At 36.8% G+C, this 18,884-nt stretch overlaps 2 protein-coding genes across 5 annotated transcripts in view; one reads left to right on the top strand and one right to left on the bottom strand.

Annotated features, from left to right (window-relative positions):
- The window catches only part of cep15 (centrosomal protein 15), a 46,685-nt gene extending 28,645 nt beyond the window's left edge, over positions 1-18,040 (bottom strand). For 2 of the 4 annotated variants that reach the window (XM_060857780.1, XM_060857779.1), the window contains exons 1-4: positions 17,902-18,040; positions 17,120-17,243; positions 16,873-16,941; positions 16,010-16,217 (exon numbers count right to left, since the gene is read on the bottom strand). In XM_060857780.1, the coding sequence (XP_060713763.1) occupies positions 16,026-16,217; positions 16,873-16,941; positions 17,120-17,243; positions 17,902-17,954 (438 nt within the window). In that variant the 5' untranslated portion in view covers positions 17,955-18,040 and the 3' untranslated portion in view covers positions 16,010-16,025. Of the gene's footprint in view, positions 1-12,757; positions 14,559-14,842; positions 16,218-16,872; positions 16,942-17,119; positions 17,244-17,901 lie in introns of those variants that run through there. The other 2 variants (XM_060857778.1, XM_060857777.1) reach the window with 2 other exon arrangements.
- On the top strand, positions 4,690-6,946 carry fezf2 (FEZ family zinc finger 2). The gene is made up of 4 exons (XM_060858783.1): positions 4,690-5,473; positions 5,767-5,901; positions 6,115-6,247; positions 6,678-6,946. Exons 1-4 carry the CDS (start codon positions 4,733-4,735, stop codon positions 6,944-6,946), a joined length of 1,278 nt encoding a protein of 425 aa, XP_060714766.1. The 5' UTR covers positions 4,690-4,732.
- Positions 18,041-18,884: the final 844 nt, after the last annotated feature.

Below are 18,884 nucleotides of genomic sequence, written 5' to 3'. Positions count from 1 at the left end.
TTGATAATTCATATTAGAATTTAGATGTCAAAAAATCTGGTGAGATGATTTAACAATAACTGTGATACTTTTAAAATAGTCCTCATTCACGAATAAACAGTTAAACAACAGATACTACAAAAAGTTGATCCGAAGTTAATCTGTCGTATTTTATTGTATTCATCGCTATCATCAAGTTTCGAATCAGTGCCATGTGAACCAAAGTTACATAACATAATGTATCACATAACATTTTATATTACATAAAGTATAACAGCACATTGTAACATTACATGTCTTATTGTATCACATAATATCATATATTGTATCGTAACACGTTGTAACGTGTCGTGTCACATCATAATGTATCGTAACGTAATGTACTGTGACATATTATATTGTATTTTATCATATTATATTGTATTGTATCATGGAAAGATGTCTCACTAAAACCAGAAGTCTCACATTTGTAATAATCAATCACATGACTACATTTATATGAAAACCCTTATGGAAAAATGGTGTAGGTTTCACACATATCGTACACACTCCTTAAAAAGGGCAACGATCTGTATCTTCCTTTGTTATTAGGATGGTATCCTCATGTGTACGCCTTTTCTACTCTACCCAAGCCCAGTTTAGTAAATACCTCTCAAAAGACTAGTTCACTACATAGCAGGTATATTTTGGATTTATAAACATATACTGAAGTAAAAGTTGGAAATCTTGTTGAATTTAGATAATGTCCATAATTCTAGTCCTTGGCATGATATGATATAAAGAATCCATCTCAAATCATCCCTTATACAGAAGACAAGGAAAATTTCCCCCTGGAGAAAAAGGTGAGTAGCTACAGTGACAGGTTCGCACGTCACGTCTTGCATTCTCGCACCTCTACTGGCACGCAAGATCGCTGTCTCAAGCTTCAGGTTGTAATTAGGAGGACTCGGGTTCAACCCGTGAGAACCGTAGATGTTGTTCAGCCATTCATTAATAGACAATCAGTGTGTGTGGGTGTGTGTTCATGTTGCCCAGCCAAGGCATGTTCTCAACTCACACACACACACACACCCCTCTCCTCTTTCTCTCTATTATGACAAAGCCTGTTTTCACCTTCTTGAGATTGGTAATTATGCTATCTGAAATCCACAACAGTGTTTATGTGAAACACTTCAGTATCTTTAGAGCAAATGAGAGACAGATTATCATGAGTTCATGATTTTGTCACACGCTAAGAAAAGGGAACAAATATTGCACAAATATAAACCCAACAGCAACACAGCATGATGGTGTTCACAGACTGGCCTCCAGATGTCATAACACATATTTCAATTTAAAATATCTGTTATAGTTGCAATTAGTGGATCGATAACACTGAACAGCTATGTTATGAGCATTTTTTTAATGGCTGGGAGTTGCATCTGCGAGGCGTGTGTTAAATAACGGTTTGTGTGGCTGGGGCTCATTTACTCCTCTAGCATGAACAGATGGGTTGAAAAGACTTTTCTAAACTTGTCTTTATAAGGATCCCTGACGTGACACATGAAGCTTCCGCCTACTTCAAGATGTTGTCCACTTAGGTAGATTTAGCTATAACAGCTGTAGCTCAGGATTGTCCCTTACATGTCCAGTCCAACAAGTTTATATAACACAACATTCCACTATTCGATTCATTTAGAGGATTCTCAGAGAGAGAGAGAGAGAGAGAGAGAGAGAGAGAGAGAGAGAGAGAGAGAGAGAGAGAGAGATTTCCATATTTTCTACATACTTACATATTTCCAACTTGAATGAACAATAATAGACTATATAGTATTATAGTATAAATTATAAGTGTTGAGAGAGAGAGAGAGAGAGAGAGAGAGAGAGAGAGAGAGACACTAAATAGCAAATGTAAAAAAAATCTCATGTATTACACAAAGGTGGTATTAATATAATGAAAAAAATGTAGTGTCTTTACAACGTTAGTGAATGTTACAAAATATTCATAATAATAATAATAATAATAATAATAATAATAATAATAATAATAATAATGAAAATAACAGCACTATTTATAATATATTTATAATAACAAAATTTCAAAAGCTATTCAGATAGCATACAGTCACTTGATGACTTGATGACATATATAGTCATCAAGTGACTGTATGCTATCTGGATGGCTTTTGAAATATAATTTCTTCCACTTAAATAAACGCGTCGTTATCATATAAAGTTTTTCTGTTGTAACTGCGCATGTGCCTGTCAGCTCGTGTTAACGCGGAGTGCTGAGTCCAGTTTACAGCAATAGGATCAATGTTTATTGTGTGGACAAGCCGGTAATTGCGTCTGAATAAACTCAAATTAGAGGCGGATCATTAGCATATGAGTGCAGTGAGTGGAGGCCGCTTAAAGGCTGCAGGTGCGGGAGCGGTCACATACTCTCTCTCTCTCTCTCTCTCTCTCTCTCTCTCTTTCTCTCTCTCTCTCAGCACCGCACAGATTCACAACACGTACAAAAAATGGGTAACACATATGTTGGAATTTTTTATTTCTTATTACTTTTTTAGAACACATTTTCAGCGCTGGTGTTCGTCCTACCTGATAAGATCAAGAGCAATAATATTTCATAGTTCACGGAATCGTTACGCTGTTTAAAGGCTCCACTGGAGTAATGCTAAATGCACAATTACTACAAACAAATACCATTAAGTTAAATAGACTTAATGGTGTCATTTGCGGAGGAAAATTAGTCATATTTCAACGGCATAAATTATGCCAACTACTAAAATAGAAATGAAAAAAAATTAACCCTACAGAAGAAACGAATTGAAATGAATCGAAAGTGACTTGACCTAAACACGTTTTATATATATATATATATATATATATATATATATATATATATATATATATATATATATATATATATATATATATATAATACGAGGCTGTGTTCAAAGCTTGAAAACACTAAAAGAACTTCTGATGAAAAAAAACAACAAAAAAAAACCCTCAATGACGCAATCTGAAAAAGCAATTTGTTGTGAGTTTCAGGTAAAATCGTCTGCAAACAAATGAATTCAAGCAGGTCCTCGTGAAGAAAAGACGAGAGGGAGACTGGTCATTGTAGCGAGCGCACAAAACTCTGGATTCCAGCAAACTTTTCTTTTTTTTACGCACCGCTTTTTAAAAGAGCCCCTTTTTATTTGCTTGCTATACCTCTGCTCAAGCAGAGTCTTTTCTTTCCTCCTTTAATCCGCTCTTTTATTTCGAGGGGAAAAAAAACACAAAACCAGGTTCCACGCAGTGCTTTAGTGGCTAAAAGTGAAAGAGCTGCTGCTTCTTTTTTTTTCACTACCGAGTCTGAGCTCTGAATCGCGCTGCAAAATTGGCTCTTGTGAATGGACGAAGGAGGAAAAAACCTTTAATAGGATCCGAGGGAGGCTCTGCTCTCGCAATTTACTCCTTAAACAGGTGGAAACTGGACCTTGTTCATTATACAAATAGCAAGTATCAACGGGCCTGGAAATGCCATTGGAAATGACGAGGATTTATTGAGTGGAGATAAAAACTGAAAGAAGTCGGAGGCAAAAAAAAAAAAAAAGTTTGACTTTAAATGAGTTCACACACGACCTCTGACAGCTAAGAACTCTTACAAATCTGTTGGCGTGGGAAAAAAATTGCACGTAAATCGTAAATGAAACTAAAATTATAAATAAATAAATAAATAAATAGATAGATAGATAGATAGATAGATAGATAGATAGATAGATAGATAGATAGATAAATAAATAAATAAATACCAATTAAAATAATTTTATATATATTTATATATATCGTTAGAGATCGAAAGAAAACCAAATATCCCAATAATCAAACAATTAATATCGGCTTAATACATTAATAAATTACGTGAATATTTTGTCGGAAATAGTCAAAATATAAAGGTGTCATACACTAATGGTATTTTCTAGAAATGTAAGTATATGCATTAAAAACAATTTAGGATATATAATTGGACTGTACATTTAATTGAATAATTTATCTTTAAAGGTGCACTCCAAAATCTAATTACAAAACATGCACCTTAACAGGTCAAATAAAAACATCGCTTTTTAAATGTATATAAACTGATAGAGATAAAATACGTACTGAAGTTGCATGTGCACATTACAGATAACGAATTGCGTGTGTGTCTGTGTGTGTAAGTGGCACTAGATTTGGGCCCAGACACATAACTAATAATCTGTACTATCTGTCGTGCATAATATAACCACCCCCATGGCCGAGTATAAATGGGGGGTATCAGAGGGGACAGGAGATGGCGATGGCTTTCCCGTGTCACCCCGAGAGAAAGGAGCTCGTCAGTGAGAGAGTGTAGAAAATGTGACAGAGCGCAGTTAACAGTGAATACACCACTTGCTGTCAGAGGGGGGGAAAGGTAAACTACAACATCACCTTTTTTGGCTGTGCGTTTTTCCACGAGTGAACTTAGCAGCGGAGGGGGGAGTTCTGTCTTATTCTTTCCTTAACGAGGTCTGTAATGTCCTGTTAATTTTGTGTGTACTAGTTAATGAGCATTAATCTGCTACCCCTGGATGCTATTGTTCCCGAGATGGTCATTTGAATGTAAATGGGAGGAGGGAGGGGGTGACACTGTGAAAGCGAGGTGCTTATTAAAACTGATGTAGTGTCCCTGATTCTCTGGCTTCCAGCAGGAGACACCGGCGAAGGACGCTGCTCACACCAAGTTCGGCAGGAAAACGAAGCAATGGCGAGCTCTTTGCCCCTGGACACGGTCATGTCCTGCCCGAGACTTGAGCCCAGGAGTGCGGTCGATTCCTCTCCAAAACCATTGGCTTTCTCCATCGACAGGATCATGTCCAAGACGACGGAGGAGCGCAGAGGACCGGACAGCACAGAAGGGAAGAGAACGACGAATTTATGCGCACCCATCCCTTGCATGATTCCTATCCAGCCTTTAGCCTACGACCTCCATGCCAAAGCGCTGGTGAACTATTCTGAATTTTGGAGAGCGAATTTCCGGGGTGCGCTGTGTGCCTCGGCGGCGGCGACATGTAAATCCAGCTGCGGTGCGTGCCCTAAAACGGACTTGCTGCCAGGGAATAGGGTTATTAAACCTCAAGTTATCCATCAAGCAATGACCATGCCAGGCAACGCATCATTGTACTATTTCAATTACTTGGATGCTGCGTATCATCAATCCGAGCTGCTCAGCGGACATTTGTTTTCCTCTGTGGTTGCCAATTCGCAGGCGCAGGCTATGACTGCGCACCAGAAGCTGCTTCTGCTTGAAAGCGCAAAATTGGCTGAGAAAGTGCCAACGCCGCAGTATCCACATAAAGAGCGTCTGCCCGGACAGCTGGACCATCTCATGAAGGAGAACCACGCGCTGGGTTCTGAGAAAAACAACGTCAAGGTGCACAGCAAGGCGAATACTTGTCCTGCGGACGGGAAACCCAAGAACTTCACGTGCGAAGTTTGTGGGAAGGTAAATGACTGGGAAATATGTGTGTATAAAAATTTCTAACAACATTCTGTTCTACAACAATCCAAAAAGATCATTAACATCACTCATGCTTTGCATAAAAAAAAATCCATGCAAGAATTATTTAGTCATCAAAAGTGGCAAATAGTGGGATTTCTGTAGTATTTTATATTCTGAAATAAGGACTAAAACAGTTGCATTTTTTTCTTTAGCACCATAATCTGTTGGATTACTATATCACCTTTCTTTATGATTCTCAAATTAAATCAGGGCATGATTTTTTTCTTTTCCCGTAGGTGTTTAACGCTCACTACAACCTCACGCGTCACATGCCGGTGCACACGGGCGCCAGACCGTTTGTTTGCAAAGTGTGTGGGAAAGGTTTCCGTCAGGCCAGCACACTGTGTCGACATAAAATCATACACACACAAGTGAGTACTGTACAATGTGTCATTACACATTGTGCATATACTCTGAGTTGCATTTTTAAAATATGTATTATTATTATTATTATTATTATTATTATTATTATTATTATTATTATTATATGTCGCCGGTAATTAGCACTAGTCCTGAATTATTAATACGCATTAACGTCCACTGCACATAGCCTCAATAAACGAATCATAACCACCTGTTCACAGGAAAAACCTCACAAATGCAACCAGTGCGGCAAAGCGTTCAACAGGAGCTCCACGTTAAACACGCACGTGCGAATCCACGCCGGCTACAAACCGTTCGTGTGCGAGTTTTGCGGAAAAGGTTTTCACCAAAAAGGTAAGAAGTGAAACTTGTGGATAAAGTTTATGATCAAAGAAATTGGATGCACTAAAGGCGTTCAACCAAAGAAAACTAATAAACATGACCTCTGCGGCAGAATCGTGCACACAGGCTTAGATGTAAATATGAAGTGTCACTTATTGCTAAAAAAGAATTTGCAAATTTTGCATGGGTCAAGGCGCAAGGCCCCTGTCTCTTTTATAATCAGTCAGTTTCAGGCTGTTTGGGAGTTTGATTGTGAGCACGTTTGACAACTTCTTGACTTCAGCATGCAACGCAGAGATTAAGAAAAAAACTTCCCTCAGATGCAACTTTTTTGAGTTTGGCATGTTTTGTGTTTGTGTTTTCATCATTTGAATAACTGTTATTTCTTCTTCTTCTTCTTCTTCTTCTTCTTCTTCTTCTTCTTCTTCTTCTTCTTCTTCAGGCAATTACAAAAATCACAAACTGACGCACAGCGGCGAGAAACAGTTCAAGTGCACGATCTGCAGCAAAGCCTTTCACCAGATCTACAACTTGACTTTCCACATGCACACGCACAACGACAAGAAGCCGTTCACGTGCGGGGCGTGCGGGAAAGGTTTTTGTCGGAACTTTGATTTGAAAAAACATGTGCGGAAACTACACGAAAATAACGCGACATGCATACAGACGGGTGAGGAATCTTCCAGAGTACAAAACAGAGATTCGATTTGAACGGACTTGAGCTTCAAACAAGATAAAGATGGTGTATAAAACATGACTGGATGAGAGAATCACTTCACAGCAGAATTGTAAATAAAACAGAATAAAATATTATTTAAAAAAAATATTTGGAAGCATTTTATTCGTCTAGCACATGTTATTTTGTTTGCACAAATGTATGTTTAGCGTGATGGGTAATTTTATAGTAGGCCTAATGCTAGGGTAGCATTTTAAAAAATATTTCTTACATTTATTTATGCATTATAAAGCGTTAATACTGCGTGTTTGCGATCAATAGAGAAATCTTATTGAAGACACACCACTTTCAAAAATAAATTCGATACCACAAATGCTAAAATATGCTCATTTTATTTATTTTATTATTTATCTTTTAAATGAACTATCTTTATTTTAAAAGTAAGCGTGATAGTTATTAATAATATACAGTTCTTTAATTTATTCAATGCGTCGTGAGCCGTGTTCAATTCGTTTGATTTAAAATGTGGGCATTTATTACATATAAAATATCAATACGCATTTTAGACATGTAGAATAGAATAGAAGAGAAACTCCATCATGTAGCTTTAGAATAACAACATAAACCTTCCAATAACAATATAAAGCTTCATAATACAGTGTCGGGACCGGTGAAGCGTGTGCTCTCGGACGTCCGACCGGCACGCGCACTCGACTTCTGTTTAATCGCTCGAATTATCAGATAAAACATGAACTCTTCAAAGTCTCATTATCTTAATCAAGTAAAGAGGCTCGGGGGGACGCTTCTGCGCATCCAGTCGCGCTCATAAAGTGATTCTAGTCGATAATAAAAGTCCACATTTAATCACTTTAATAAGGCGAAATGTATTCCGCGCGCGGCTCTTGGAACAATATTATCCTAAACGCGCTCGCGGAAAGAGAGAGAAAGAGAGAGAGATCAGCGCGTGATCACCAATCTCCGCGTCCCAATTACTGGGCAACGTCAAGGGAACCGGAGAGAAAGACCAAATACTACCGAATGAATGACCTGGACATGAAAATGTATATATGGACGCGATATATAACATTTTATTATAAAGGTATAGCATGATAAATTATTTCTGTACCTTAATCTAAATAATAAGGATCACAGTTCAGAAAAATGTGTTGAGATTTGTTGAAATTATTCATTCCAATTTTCCCTTGGATAATTTAAATGTGCGACTACAGTCACTTTATGTGATATATAAATTAATGATTAATGATAAAAATTAAAAATTAATGATTAATGATGCCTGCTTTGAGACGCAGTTAACGCCATTTTAGAAATGAATCGAAATTTGTCATTAGTATTTTTTAGCCTGCTTACACCATAACCTAATATAATAACGTGCAGAAGTTTATTGCAAACAATCGATATGTATAATAAAGAAAGAAAGAAAGAAAGAAAGTTCACTTAATAAAATAAGAAATAAAAGTTAAAAATATTTTTATTATATAAAATAATAATAAAAATAAATGGCAACTTTTTTCAGGAAGTACGTAAAAACACTGTTTTATTCAAGTAGTACACTATAAGTAAGTAAACAAATAATTAAATGCTAAATTCATAATAATAAAATAAGACTTTCAGTTGTATTTTGGGAATTGTGGTGCCGTGTGTGTGGGGGGGTATAACAAGATAAGGTAATTGTCAGACTTTACCTTTTAGTCAAAACAGAAAATAAATATTAAATTCTATACAGATAATTATACTACAGTGTCTACTTTACTACACTAATACTACACCAATATCACTCTAATACTACACTATCTACTTTACTACACTATGTACTTTACTACACTAATACTACACCAATAGCACTCTAATACTACACTATCCACTTTACTACACTAATACTACACTATCCACTTTACTACACCAATACTACACTATCTACTTTACTACACTATCTACTTTACTACACTGATACTACACTATCTACTTTACTACACAGATGCTACAGTATTTACTACACTATCTACTTTACTACACTGATACTACACTATCTATATACTACACTATCTACTTTACTACACCGATACTACACTATCTATTTACTACACTAATACTACCCTATCTACTTTACTACACTAATACTACACTATCTACTTTACTACACTGATACTACACTATCTACTTTACTACACTAATACTACACTATCTACTTTACTACACTAATACTACACTATCTACTTTACTACACTGACACTACACTATCTACTTTACTACACTAATACTACACTATCTACTTTATTACACTAATACTACACTATCTACTTTACTACACTAATACTACACTATCTATTTACTACACTAATACTACACTATCTACTTTACTACACTGACACTACACTATCTACTTTACTACACTAATACTACACTATCTATTTACTAGACAGATGCTACAATATTTACTACACTATCTACTTTACTACACTGATACTACACTATCTACTTTACTACACCGATGCTACAATATTTACTACACTATCTACTTTACTACACTAATACTACACTATCTACTTTACTACACTGATACTACACTATCTACTTTAATACACAGATGCTACAATATTTACTACACTGACACTACACTATCTATATACTACACTATCTACTTTACTACACTAATACTACACTATCTATTTACTACTCTAATACTACCCTATCTACTTTACTACACTGATACTACACTATCTACTTTACTACACTAATACTACACTATCTACTTTACTACACTAATACTACACTATCTATTTACTACACTAATACTACCCTATCTACTTTACTACACTAATACTACACTATCTACTTTACTACACTGACACTACACTATCTACTTTACTACACTAATACTACACTATCTATTTACTAAACAGATGCTACAATATTTACTACACTATCTACTTTACTACACTGATACTACACTATCTACTTTACTACACCAATGCTACAATATTTACTACACTATCTACTTTACTACACTAATACTACACTATCTACTTTACTACACTGATACTACACTATCTACTTTAATACACAGATGCTACAATATTTACTACACTGACACTACACTATCTATATACTACACTATCTACTTTACTACACCGATACTACACTATCTATTTACTACACTGACACTACACTATCTATATACTACACTATCTACTTTACTACACCGATACTACACTATCTATTTACTACACTGACACTACACTATCTATATACTACACTATCTACTTTACTACACTAATACTACACTATCTACTTTACTACACTAATACTGCACTATCTACTTAAAAACACATCTGCACTGAAATATGAGCCACGACAAAAGAGCTTTGTTTAATTAAAGAACAAGTCCTTAAAACTTCAAATCACCAATCCAGTGGAAGATTACTGCTTTTTATTTACGCACCGTGTTCAACTTATTTCACCATCAATTAAGTGAATGTCCAAATAAATAACACACACACACACACACACACACACCATATTAGATCATTTCAAATCAACAAAAGCAGTTGGTGGGAAGAGTGTCACTAAAAAGCCATGTTTGTGCGAGACGGAAAAAGAAGAAGCAACAGCACTTTGCTTCTGTCCATCTCTGAGAAGAGGAGAGAGAGAGAGAGAGAGAGAGAGAGAGAGAGAGAGAGAGAGAGAGAGAGAAATAAACAACCTAGAGGCGGCCTCGTTGCCCTTTTCTCCGCACTTTACCTCTGAAACATCTGAGCAACCAGATTTGCTCCTAGAAACATGTTAATTGCCCACGGAGCTCATTACGGCGGAGGCCGCGGAAAGGCGGCGAGCAGGGATTTCTGCAGGGGGAACAAGAGCGCATTAATGAACCGTCAACAACGGAGAGGCCGAGACCAGCCCAAAACGGAGGCATTGAAGCCTCCACAAAAGCCTGGTCGACGCAGCAAGAAAAGGAGACCCGGACTTGTTTTGTTTGGCCAACTCAATCGATTGTAAATAGGAGATTAACGGGGGTAGAGTCGGCGCGTTTCTGCTAAGAGGCGACGAAGAAAAGGTCCCAATTAAGTCCACCAAATGTTAACTACGTCCCTTTTCTCTTTCCCTCTCCCGCTGCCCGCGCGTTTAGACCAAATGAAATTCTAATTAAACCGCATTAAAGCGTCCTCCTCAGGACGTTTTTCTTCTCTGCCAGCTTGTTGCGCGTGAAGAGCGACGCCGCTGCCTGGCAACTAAGCGCTCACGAGCCAACGTCGGGGGACAGTTAATGAGCGTCATCAAACGCGCGCACTCCGGTTCCGGAACCGACACAACACGGAAAGAAGGAAACAATAAATAAATAAATCAAAATAAATGAAAAAAAAAAAAAACATGTAAAAATATGCAACTATATACTGTACTGTACACAGTGTTGCCGATATTTAAGTTAAACCACACTGGGGAAAAAAAAAATGTAAGCAAAAATAAATATTTGTTAACATATAATAACTATTTAATAAAGGCAGGTCAGAAAATGTGACACTGTAAACAAACAAAAACACGAATAAACCTGTAGACTTATAACGATAACAATAATAGTCTACACACACACACACACACACACACACACACACACACACACACACACACACACACACAGAGTATACAAACTCAACTATTAAAAGTTTTATAGCATAGTTCCAAGAGGGGCCTTCTGTCATAAACAGAAATGAGACTTTTTAAAGTTATAACAACTTACTACGACAACTAATATGGCTCAAGATTTAAAGTGTTAAATTTCAAGACCAAGCACAAATGAGAATGCAAAAAATCTTTGTTGTCACTGTGTCATTATATGGTCACCACCAGGAAAAAGAGCTGTAATTTACTTAGTCTCACTTACAGTTACAAGTCAGTGGGAAATCATCTGTGTCAGTTGCACTGCTTCTGTCACGGACAGACAAATAGACAAGCACAGACAAAAACGGACAACACTGTTATGAACTTTTCCAGATTTGTGTCAGTAGTCATGTACTGCCCTAAAGTACAGTGTTACACAATATCATCTCAAATTTACAAACCTAGCAATTCCCACAATTCAACACTTAACAAAGATTGAAAGAATTAAGAAACTGACAGTTTTATTTATTTTAATATACCAAGTGAGGTATATTAGGTAGCAAGTGCACAGTCAGTCCTTGAGGTTGATGTGTTGGAAGCAGGAAAAATAGGCAAGTGTAAGGATCTTACAGCGGCCAAAGTGTGATGGCTAGATGACTGGGTCAGAGTATCTCTAAAAAGACAGGTCTTGTGGAGTTTTTTCCCGTATACAGTGGTTAGTACCTACCAAAATTTGTCCAAAGAAGGGATACTGGTGGTTGTTACACCATAGCACCTAACATTATTGCAGACCAAGTACACTCTTTAATGGCACTCGAATGACAGTGGCCACTTTCAGCAGGATAATGTACCCTACCATGCTCCAAAAACTGTTCAGGAATGCAAAGTCTTAATCATCAAACTGATCCAAGGTCACTGCATCAATCCAGGAGCAGATTTAGACAATTCAGACTCAAGGGTAATTTGCAGATATTATTCATTTGCTTGGGTGCATTGTTTGTGCCCAGTTTCTTATTCCAGGGCCATTTTTACAATTGCAATAGTAAGTCTCAAGGCCTGCTGAAACAAGCATAATGTCAAACAAAGGCTTAAAGATTCCACAATCTGTTAAGAATATTTTTGAGCTTGCACCAAAAGGAGCTTGTCACAAAAGGGAAAATTTTCACATCTAAAAAATGTGTGAATTAAAGGTACATTAGTTCACAATGTAAATCAGATTATATAATTATAAAGAATTAAGATATTACAATATTTAATTGAACAGATGTCTCAAGAAAACCTCATACATCAGCTGTTTATGCTCTTCCAAACCCTCAGTGAGTGTGAAGGCGGCTTCTACTTTTGAGTTGAAGCCATCCTACACACCCACAAGGGCTCAAATCATCAAGGGCATGCTCTGAGAAGGTGCTTTATGGCTTAGAGGTCTCCAGGCAGCAGCATGGGAGCAGAACGTGGGCTCTCTGCCCCTCTGGAATAACATCAATGTCAGTCTCTGGCATGACCTCCGTTCAGAAGCAGTCTTTGGCCCTCGAGGCTAGGCAGCTGAAGGGGAACTTCTGTCCTCTCGCCCAACACGTTACACACATTCTGTTGAAAAAAGACGAAGGCCTGACCTCAAAACAATCTGCTCCTCATTCACTAGAGCTCTCACCAGTCTCCCCTCAGCCTCCTCCTCCCAAATCCCCCATTAGACAACTATCAATGCAGACAGCCTGGCAATTTAAAATAAATGGGAACATAACTAGGGCTGCTTATCCACCAAGGAGAAAACATCTGTGCAAGGATTCAGTCAACAGAAGTCTATACACAAGTCTATTAAAATGTCCTTTCTGGATACTATTGAAAACTGATCTGGAAACAGTCTCATTGTTTAGCAGGAACACTAATGCCGAGATGTCCGGTGTTAATCCTCTGACCCAGGATTCCCCCTTCACTTCCACTCCCTTGTGTCACAAAGGAAGGAGGTTAATTAACTCGGACCTGCAGATCTACCCTAAAGCTGATCTTCAGTTTAACACACAGGCTAAGATCGGGGAAGTACAATGCAGGATTATGAGTACAATGTGCTGGTGAATGACCAAATAACAGGTGGTGTAGGACAGTCACAAGTGTTTGCAGTCTCAATAAACATAATATTTTAAAGCAGGCTATGTGTGGCTAAAAATGAGTGGTATATAATTATAGTTAATTAAAGTGGACTTGTTTTTTTATTGTGAAGAAAGAAACACATGAATAGCAATACCTAATCAAAAAAATCAGTACAAAAAGTCAGCTGTAATAACACACCCCAGTAATAAAATAAATACATCAGGTATGGAGAGCTAGCAGAAGCCCAGGTGTGTGTTTGTCCTGCACTCGATTCTGTCCTTCATGGTGGTGTCCATGGCCAACCTAGCTTGAGGGCTTCCTTCATGATTATCCACAACTCATAACTAGTCATTTGGAAAGGCTCCAGATCGTGCTCTTCAAAATCCTTTTAGATAATTCAACATCTTGATAACTACCCCCACCTTGGCACCCCAGACGCTCGTTCCCTACCCACTCATCAGGGCGACTGGTGCCCTGACCTCCGGCGTAAGAGCAAGTCCCAGCTGAGGAACATGGGCAGCTGCCAAGCAGCTCCACTTCAACCCCGGCCATCCGGATGATTGCATTTGTCAAGCCGCCACTCTGCGTCACCCGGCGCAGGTTTGATCATCGCAATTAGGGCTCGATCCTGGGACTGCCATGTCACTCAGTACAGAGTGGAATGAGACAGAGAATGTTGTAGCAATAGAAAGACAGAAATGAGTAAAGAAGGAGCCATTTAGAAAGTGTAGTATACTCAGTTTGCTACAAGAAAATCATCACAATCTGTCTGAACACAAATTAATTCAGTACCTTACTAAACACAGCATCAAAAGTTTTAACTATCAAAGCAACCCAACACACCTAATCTCATGCCATAGAATGGGCAACTCATTCCGATTGTGAACATATGGCAAGTGGCGACCTCGAATCGGCCTTCAACGGGACAAAAGAGAGCAATTACTGTGAACAGAGAAAGGACTCGTTGAGGATTTGAGCAATAAAGAAGTCATGACCTTATCATTACGTTACATGCCAAAACAGACCTGCGTATACAAGCTTGATTTAGATTATTATTTGCAAGTGATGACTGAACGTGGGTGCCATGGTGGTTTGCGGGACACGAAAAAAAAAAATGCAATAAATACTGAATGCAAACAAGGTCTATGCATGATTTATGACACAGGTTCTTAAACTTTTGCACCTCTTTAAAACTACCTCAGATTTACTTTAAGAACATAATCCAATTCAAAGTTTAGAATCATTATTCAAGTATGTCCAGTAATATGGCCAGTAATTTCCTGGCAATTTACTGAACACCTACTGCTTTTGTTTATTCCATATTTCTTTCAACAACAGAAGACATCAGACACACAGATTACATTATTTTTAGACAAAACATACAAACAATAAAAACAGGCGTCTTGTGTTGCTTGGACCTGCAGAGTCTCTGCTTTAAGAAACTTTTAAGAAAATGGCTCTTTATTATTACATATACTACATTAAATATTCAACATGCTTTAAATTAAAACATACATGGTCCTTATATAAAAAAAATTATATAAAAACATATATATTTTTAATCAATAAATTCATTAAAAATGTGAATTTTGTCCTCCTGAATATAGACACTGTTTGGTTGTGATATGATTCATGACAGACATGTTTTGGGTTTAAGGGACTGTATCATTAGAAGCCTGTACTGCCACCTTGTGGAAAGACTTCAACAGTGCAGGTTTACACCAACTTTCCACCTGTCATATATGACAGATACAGTTGTTAGACTTGCGATCAGGTCCACTATCATAAAGGGATCATCATATTTAGACAAAGTTGGTCTGCTTTCACATATGCTCATTATTTCAATTACTTATCTGAGAGACAGAAGTTATTAAGGTCGGAGATGCCTTATAAGGCCTAAAGAAATTTTCACTGTTCACTGGAAACGCAAAACTTAAACATTTCTATCATCACAATAAACAAAAAAAAACTACTTGTTTGAAATGCAAAACGTCTCTTATCCTCTACGCACTTCCTCTCAAGAGCAAATGAGTCATCTCAGATGTTTAGATTTCACACAGGAAGCATATGGAAATGTGTTATGCCATGCTCGAAGGAACTGCCTCCTTCACTTATGAATTCTTTTAAATACTCATGTCTGAACTGAGCCAGTCGAGTGTCAAAATCTCAAGCGAACAGTTTGAACGCATCGTTAACGCTCACTGTATGCACAATATGAGTGTGCGCTGAGAAAATTTTGTAAAAAATTAACAGTAGATCCACGCTTTCACTGAAATGATTAATAAAACAGCACTTAAAAGAAAAACCTATAAACCTGGGCACTGTATCTCTCATAATTTCAGATACTAGCATGAAATTACCTTCTAATACAGAGATCCTTGGTTGAACCCTACCTTCTGCTAATTCAAATCAGTCAGCAGACCTGGCTTTGGGTCGAGGAGGTCTGCCCTTACTCTGTAAAGGTGAAGAGTCATTTCCAGTAACTTCCTTTTCCCGGAGTCCTTTTAGGATATTCTCTTCACTCATCGGGGCTTGACTCTTACCGAGCAAGTAGCTTTCCCATTCTGGAAGCTTACGATCCACTGAGGCCCAATAACGGGTCTAAAATATTAAGTCAAGAAAAGTTAATTATTAAAGAAATAAAAAAAAGGATGTATTTTTAATAAAGACTTCTTCAGTCCTTCTATAAATCAATAAGTCCCTCTGAATAAGAGCTTTGATATGAATACCAAGTTTATTGTATAAGTGATTCATGAATAAATCCGAAAATATCCAGCTTGATAAACAAGGTCCAAACTTCCACACGTTACTGTAGAAAATTCCAGGAAAGTGGAACTAATTGTACCTCATATTCAGTAAGATTTTTCCTCAGTTCTGTCCAAGTTTACCTTTACATTTATGGCATTTGGCAGACGCTCTTGTCCAGAGCAACTGACATTTATCTCATTTATACAGCTGAGCAATTGAGGGTCAAGGGCCTTGTTCAGGGGCACCGGAATGGCAGCTTGGTTTCCCTGGTATTCGAACTCATGACCTTCCATTCAGTAGTCCAACAAATTAACCACTGAGCTACCATATCCCCTTCCACTACACTACTGTGTGATTGTGTTATTAATAATCGTTACCTTTCAGTTTCCATTAAAAACGTTCCATTGAAATAAACCAGGTTTGGGTTTATTTTCAGTACAGGAAAATATCACAATAATACTCTGATCAGCAACTGGCTGGTTCCTCATTTTTCATAAAACCTGAATACCTGGAGACTGAGAACATCAGGATGAAGGAGCGGACGTGTCCGAAGACGTTCTTCTGCTTTCTGGAAATCCTGAAACAAGAAGGTAAACTCGAATTAAGTATAAAGTGCTCTGACTTATTAAACACTCTAAAATCTAGTCTGTTGGATAAATATGTATGTATTGTCAAAGATTTTATAAAAAATGAAATCTTTTGTGAACGTTTGTTGTAAGTAAATCCAGGATTTCTGTGAAAAGGCTTGAGAGTACCTCCAGTATTTCTGCATTCCTTTCACGTGCAGCTTCAGACATAGTGGCGTGATGCTTTTTCTTGGCTTTTTGCTGCTCATAACAAATCTCCATCTGTTGCAGTAAAACAACTCTCTTTCCCAAACTGTAGGGCAGGAACATGACAAGACAGTCAGGACATGACTCACAACCACTCTGTTTGGCCAAGTATTAGCAAGTGGCTTCCCTGGAACTGGAGCTTACTTTTTATATTACCAGCAACCGGTCCATTTTTAATTATGTGCATTTAAAATGCTTACAAACAAATCATTTGATGTCACACTTTTTATTAAATCTTATCACTTAACTTACAACATCATCATTTTCATTTGTCAGAATTTGAACCAAAGCTGTCAGGAAATATAGTTGGTTATCCCTTAAAATGTTTAAAAAAAAATGTTAAGTAATTGGACATTGATAGTAATACTAATTAATACAGGTAATGTTAGTTGGGGCATCGGGTAGGTGGGTTTTTGTTTGTTTTTGTCACGTGACACGTGAATTAAATGGCAGGTGAACTTGATTCAATTAATAATACTACTTATGTTTTAACTCTGGTATAACATAAGTATTCTGGTATAACATAAGTATTCGCCCCCCTAATACAACCTGTAATAATCCTTATTTGGATGATAAAGATTATTACAGGTTATACTAAAGGGGGGCAAATATTTATGCACTAAGTTATGCACTCCTACATATATTTAACATTTTATTTTAAAACTAATACCGTGTAAATATTTCTTTCGGTGCCCAAGACTTACATTTCTTCATGTTTCTTGCTAAGTCGAAGCTCGTCGTGTGAGATAGACGCCATCGTCTTATATTTTATTATTGAAAACAAACTTTGTTTACTTCACAACCGTTAGCATTAAGCTAACACCTTCTGCGTTTAAGCTCCTCGTGAATACTTCCTGGCAGCATTGGCTGTAACCATGGAAACACAGTTCCAGCATTTTTATTGGTTGAAATGGATCAGCTGATAAAGCATCATGCCATCTGCTGTTCATAACAGAGTATTACAACTTCCTTTTTTTTTGCAAGAAAACCTTTCTAGACAATGTTGCAGAGAAACATTTACGATTCTCTGGGTTTTACCCCAAAGGGTTATTATTATTCAGGATGTAATATTTCAAAAGACGTCACCTAAAATATCCAGAATTATCAACATAAGGGCTATAAAACACGTGCTATAGGTAACAGCGTTATTTTCTTATCAATCTTTACAGTAGTAATAACCTATTACCAGCAGATGGCGACAAAAGCTTACATAATAGAATAGAATAGATTGACCGCCTCTTAATAATAATAATAATAATAATAATAATAATAATAATAATAATAATAATAACAATAATAATAATAATAATAATAATAACAATAATAATAATAATTATTATTGTTATTATTATTAGCATTATTATTCACAATTTATTATTATTATTATTATTATTATTATTATTATTATTATTACAACAGCTATACAAGTTCATCTGTTTTATTTCTTTGTTTATTAAAGATATTTTATTAGAATTTTTTAAACATATTTAGTTCAGGAAATAAATCTGTGCTGCAGACTGAGTAATTTTTAATTTTTTTTAAAAGGAAATGTTTCTCGCCTTATTTAATCCTTCGTTTTAAATGATATCTGAATAATACTGCTTATAAAAGCTTGTTACTTAGATTACTGTTCTTTGTACTTGTAGTTATAGGACCTACAAGCTGTATTTCATTTAATTTTTAAATT

This window comes from Tachysurus vachellii, chromosome 22, assembly GCF_030014155.1.
Source record: "Tachysurus vachellii isolate PV-2020 chromosome 22, HZAU_Pvac_v1, whole genome shotgun sequence".
NCBI classification, from domain to species: Eukaryota; Metazoa; Chordata; class Actinopteri; order Siluriformes; family Bagridae; genus Tachysurus; species Tachysurus vachellii.
This window is presented reverse-complemented; position numbering and strand designations above follow the sequence as displayed.